This window comes from Cucurbita maxima, unplaced genomic scaffold, assembly GCF_002738345.1.
Source record: "Cucurbita maxima cultivar Rimu unplaced genomic scaffold, Cmax_1.0 Cma_Scf00043, whole genome shotgun sequence".
In the NCBI taxonomy this organism is placed as follows: domain Eukaryota; kingdom Viridiplantae; phylum Streptophyta; class Magnoliopsida; order Cucurbitales; family Cucurbitaceae; genus Cucurbita; species Cucurbita maxima.
The window spans coordinates 1,454,267-1,458,765 of record NW_019272059.1 but is presented as its reverse complement, the minus strand read 5'-3'; the positions used below and the strand labels follow the sequence as shown (position 1 = coordinate 1,458,765).

Genomic DNA, 4,499 nt, shown 5'->3' with positions numbered 1-4,499 from the left:
TTTTTTTTTTTTTTTTTTTTTTTTTTTTTTTTTTTTTTTTTTTTTTTTTTTTTTTTTTTTTTTTTTTTTTTTTTTTTTTTTTTTGTGTGTGTGTGTGTAAGTGTACAGTTTACTGCCTCTAAATGGAGTGTTACACAATTCTTTTTGTAATACACAGATGGTGAATGATCATCAATCTAGATGAGGACCTTCTGTTTTTTGATCCTCCGTTTAGGCTTAGGGAATCCCATTCCGAAGGCCTTTAGAATGTGTTACTCCTGTTTTGTTGAATATTTGATGTCATTGTTTCCTTTATAAAAAGTAGATATTTAATTTAGATAGAACAATAAATTTAACTACCCAAACTGTATTGAATAAATAATTTAATAACTTAATGTCACTACTATTTTTGGGTCATTGCACTATATTTCATAATAAAAGTCTGATTTTCCATCATAAATGAAATTGTAGTGATTAGATGGATGCATCTTACCGCTACAGTTTGTACCTTACTTTTGTATTTATATTTTCTATTTCTGTTTGTGTACAGAAAGACTTACTGATAATATAGTAAGTTTTACTTCTATCCAACTTGAGATCAGAATTGTTTTTCTTGATGATACAGGTCTTTGAGAAATCCGTGCTGTGCTCATTCTCAACCTTGTATGAGGTATTATTATTATTATTATTTTTGGATATATGCCTAATTGTTCTCATTTCCCTAGGGAAATCTAATATTGGTTCCTATATAGTTGGTCTATAGTACTTCCTCAAGAGAATGGGCTTGTAGTTGTAGGGGGATGTACTTATATCATTATTATCTTTTATTTGATAAAAAATGATTTCATTGAATAAATAAATTACAATATAAAAGGATCCCCACTTACATTACTATTATTAATTAGCATTCTCAGGTCAAGTTAAAAAGCAAAGGTCAAATTAAAATTAGCATTCTAAAAGTTAGCCTGGGATGAATTCACAAATGAGAATTAAGGTTTGAAAATTTCATTTCAGTTTGATGATATTTCATATTTGACCTTGTTGTAGTACTTGGATTTGTTTCTTACACGAATTGATGGCTTGAGGCGAAGAATCTCATCTGCTGTTGACCTTGAGGATGTGTTGGGATATTCGTTGATTAAAGAGACCTTTCAGGTTTCCCATATATTTTTTTTTCCTTGTTCTTAGATTCCATCTCCTCTTTAACTCTTGATCACCAATTTCCTTATATTGAATGTCTCCACCCCTCATATCAACTGCGTTGTTAATATTATTTCTTAAAATATTTCAATATAATAGGGATGTCAACAAAATTCTCTGTGGAGTCCTACTCCAAATGGAGTGGGGATCCTTATTTAGAATAAGGTTAGGGTTGGGGATGGAGGAAAAAACTTTCCCTTATTTTTTTCAAGGGAGGGGGACAGGGAGTACACTTATTCCTAACATTTCCATTACATAATTAATACAAATATTAAATATTTTAAAATTTATTTATTTAAAGTAGTGAATATATATAAATGTCATTATTTTCATATAAAATTATATAATTTTAATATAATTAATGTTATTTTAATTTAAAAATAACTAAACATCAATATTGAGCCGACCTGGTTTTATGGTATGATCTTTTGTACTTCCATTCCTCAAAAAATTAAAAAGAATTCCAATACCAATTTCTAAGGCTTTTGCTATTGATTCCTGTAAGATCGCTTATCCTTGTGTATGTTCTCCTTATTTATTTATTTAATCAATTTTTTAATCTTATTTTTTAAAAATAAAAAATATAAGATGGTGGTGGAACTATCATCCATCTCAAAGTTCATAATATAGGAGGCAGAATTTTTTCTACTAATCATCATTCTTACCCTATTTTAATTCTTCTAAGGTCTCTTACCACATTAGTGCGATGAAGATGATGAAGGATATTTTTGCTTCTTTTAATAAGTCAATTTAGATAGACGTTCACTTGAATACTAACGCTTAGTGATTTTATTCATAGCGTGCATCAGATTACTTGTCACCACACCTAAAGAATTCAGAAGATTTAGTGCGTTTGTATGCTTATTGGGCACGTTTAGAGATAAACTTGGGAAAAGATCTAGTTGCTGCCCGTGGAGTTTGGGAAAGTCTGCTTAAGATCAGGTTTTCTTCATTGCCTTTATGAAACGCACTCTCTTGCTTCCATGCTACCCCATTATGAAACGTTTTTTTTTCCATCTCTTTTTCCTTTTCTGGAAATCATTTGTTTTCCTGTTGCTACTTCATTTGCAGTGGCTCGTTATTGGCAGCATGGGAGGGTTACATTGCGATGGAAATCGAGTCAAACCATATAACTAATGCCAGATCCATATATAAGAGATGTTACAGCAAAAGATTTCCAGGGAGTGGTTCAGAGGTATCTACTGGGTGACATAATCTTCATTGAAATTCTTTTTCCTTTTCCATTTTTGTTGCAAGTTACATACCTGTCGCCAATTGGATAGATACTAATATATCACGGGATTACCCTCGAAAAACTATGGGACTCGAGACCAATACTATGTCCCATTTGTCATTATCCAATAGTTGATACATTTTGGATTAGATGTTATCTTCAGTTTCTTAAAAAAGAAAAAAAAATGTTCAGGATATATGCCATTCATGGTTGCGTTTTGAGAGGGAATTTGGTAGTCTTGAAGATTTCGATCATGCTGCTCGAAAGGTACACTTCTTTTACACTTTGCCAGTTCTGTTGATATTTGATCCATGAAAAGGAAGTGCGTATAACATTTGGAACCTGCTTTTGTTCTTTTCACAATGTTTATTGAAAGTTCAGTTTCTCATTGGTAAAAGAGTCGTTATTTTGAATTTCATTACACCATGGTCTTGGGGTACAATTAATTATTATTATTATTATTATATTTTTTTGTTGATATGGAAAGAAAATTCTGAAGTTGAGGACACAAGAAGTACCATGCATAGTAACCAACTGATGTAGTTGGATGAAAATTACATCATCTGGAGAATTAGTAGTAATTCCGCAAGTGCTCCCATTGTTATTTATGAAGCTACGAATTCTTCAAATGCTTGTTTCTTCAATGGACCACTAATACATTCTGCTGGATGATTTCCTTATCTTAGGTTAATCCTCGTCTAGAAGAGTTAAAGTCATATAAGTTTCAGATGGATGAGTCAGAAAATCCTGCTAAGCCGAGTGAACATGGTAAGCGAAAATTGGGTGGCGATGCACCCGATGTAGAGTCTTCTGCTAAGAGACTAAAAGATGCTGCACATGGACCAAAGAAGGTTAATGAGAAGGGTAAAGCTCAATTACAAAGCTTAGATGGCCAAACAGGAAACAGCAAAGCAAAAGCTAAAAAACCTGATGATACAAGTGACCAGCAAATGAAAGATTTTGTCCAGGAAAAAGGGAAAGTGTATAATGACCAATGCACTGCATTCGTCTCCAACCTCAACCCTAAGGCAAGTTGTTTCTGAAAGTGCCTATCTGATTTTAGTTCCCGCTCTGCATTCTCATAGATGAACACATAATTTATGTCGCTTCATTACAACCTGGCAGGCTACTTATGAACACTTGCGGGATTTTTTCCAAGATGTTGGTGGAGTTGTTGCAATTCGAATATTGCATGATAAGTTTACTGGAAAATCACGGGTCCACTCTCTTCTCTCCACATATTTCCTTTCATTTATTGTCTTGTTATAGTACTTGATGAAAAGTTCTTACTAATTGCATACTGTGATTTTTTTGGTAAGTCCGAATGCTTGCTTCTTATAGTTTGATAGAGGATGGTCGAGAATTGGTTTCCTGTATACTTGTGTGTTTGGAAGGACATAAACATCTTCCATGGAATACCTATGTACTCGTATTGGGGAAAATACTTAAAATACACTTGTATTGAGAAAAATACTTTTATATGTATATATGGGCATAGAGGAGAACCTAAACTAAAGGAATTTACAATTACAATAAAGAACAACTGTACATAATAACATATATTATAACGCTCCCTCTCAAACTGGAGCAAATATGTCAATTATGCCTGGCTGGTTGCAAAGATGGTTTATTCTTTCTTCATCTAAAGCTTTGATAAGGATATGTCCTAATTGTTCTCCAATCTTCACATATCCTGTAAACACTAACTTTTGTTGTCTTTTCTCACAAATGAAATGACAATTCATTTCAATATGTTTAATCTTCTCATGAAATATTAGATTAGACGCAATGGAAATGGAACTTGATTATCACACTGCAATTTAGTTGGCGTGGTATTACTGAAACCTAAAGTTGATGTATCCACACTACTTCACACACATCCTGTCTATAGCTCTAATGACTCAACACTTAAAACATGAATCCACATTTTGTTTCTTACTTTTTCAGACACTAACCATTACCCCTTTCCCACCTTCGACTTCAAGTAGTAGCCAGCTCGCGTCTCTAACAAGTCCTTGTACTTGGCAAAAAAAAAAAAAAAAAAAAAAAAAAAAAAAAAAAAAAAAAAAAAAAAAAAAAAAAAAAA

The 4,499-nt window shown here is 32.4% G+C and overlaps 2 protein-coding genes across 2 annotated transcripts in view; one reads left to right on the top strand and one right to left on the bottom strand.

The window, feature by feature from the left end:
- Window positions 1–4,499, top strand: part of LOC111470118 (squamous cell carcinoma antigen recognized by T-cells 3) — an 11,582-nt gene that overhangs the window by 4,004 nt on the left and 3,079 nt on the right. The window contains exons 8-14 of the mRNA XM_023115603.1: window positions 605–649; window positions 1,027–1,134; window positions 1,979–2,121; window positions 2,251–2,374; window positions 2,606–2,680; window positions 3,100–3,441; window positions 3,539–3,631. Of these exons, the coding sequence (XP_022971371.1) occupies window positions 605–649; window positions 1,027–1,134; window positions 1,979–2,121; window positions 2,251–2,374; window positions 2,606–2,680; window positions 3,100–3,441; window positions 3,539–3,631 (930 nt within the window). The remainder of the gene's footprint in view (window positions 1–604; window positions 650–1,026; window positions 1,135–1,978; window positions 2,122–2,250; window positions 2,375–2,605; window positions 2,681–3,099; window positions 3,442–3,538; window positions 3,632–4,499) is intronic.
- LOC111470119 (auxin-responsive protein SAUR71-like) overlaps window positions 1–4,499 on the bottom strand; it is a 10,907-nt gene that overhangs the window by 5,967 nt on the left and 441 nt on the right. The gene's annotated exons all lie outside the window — the stretch shown is intronic.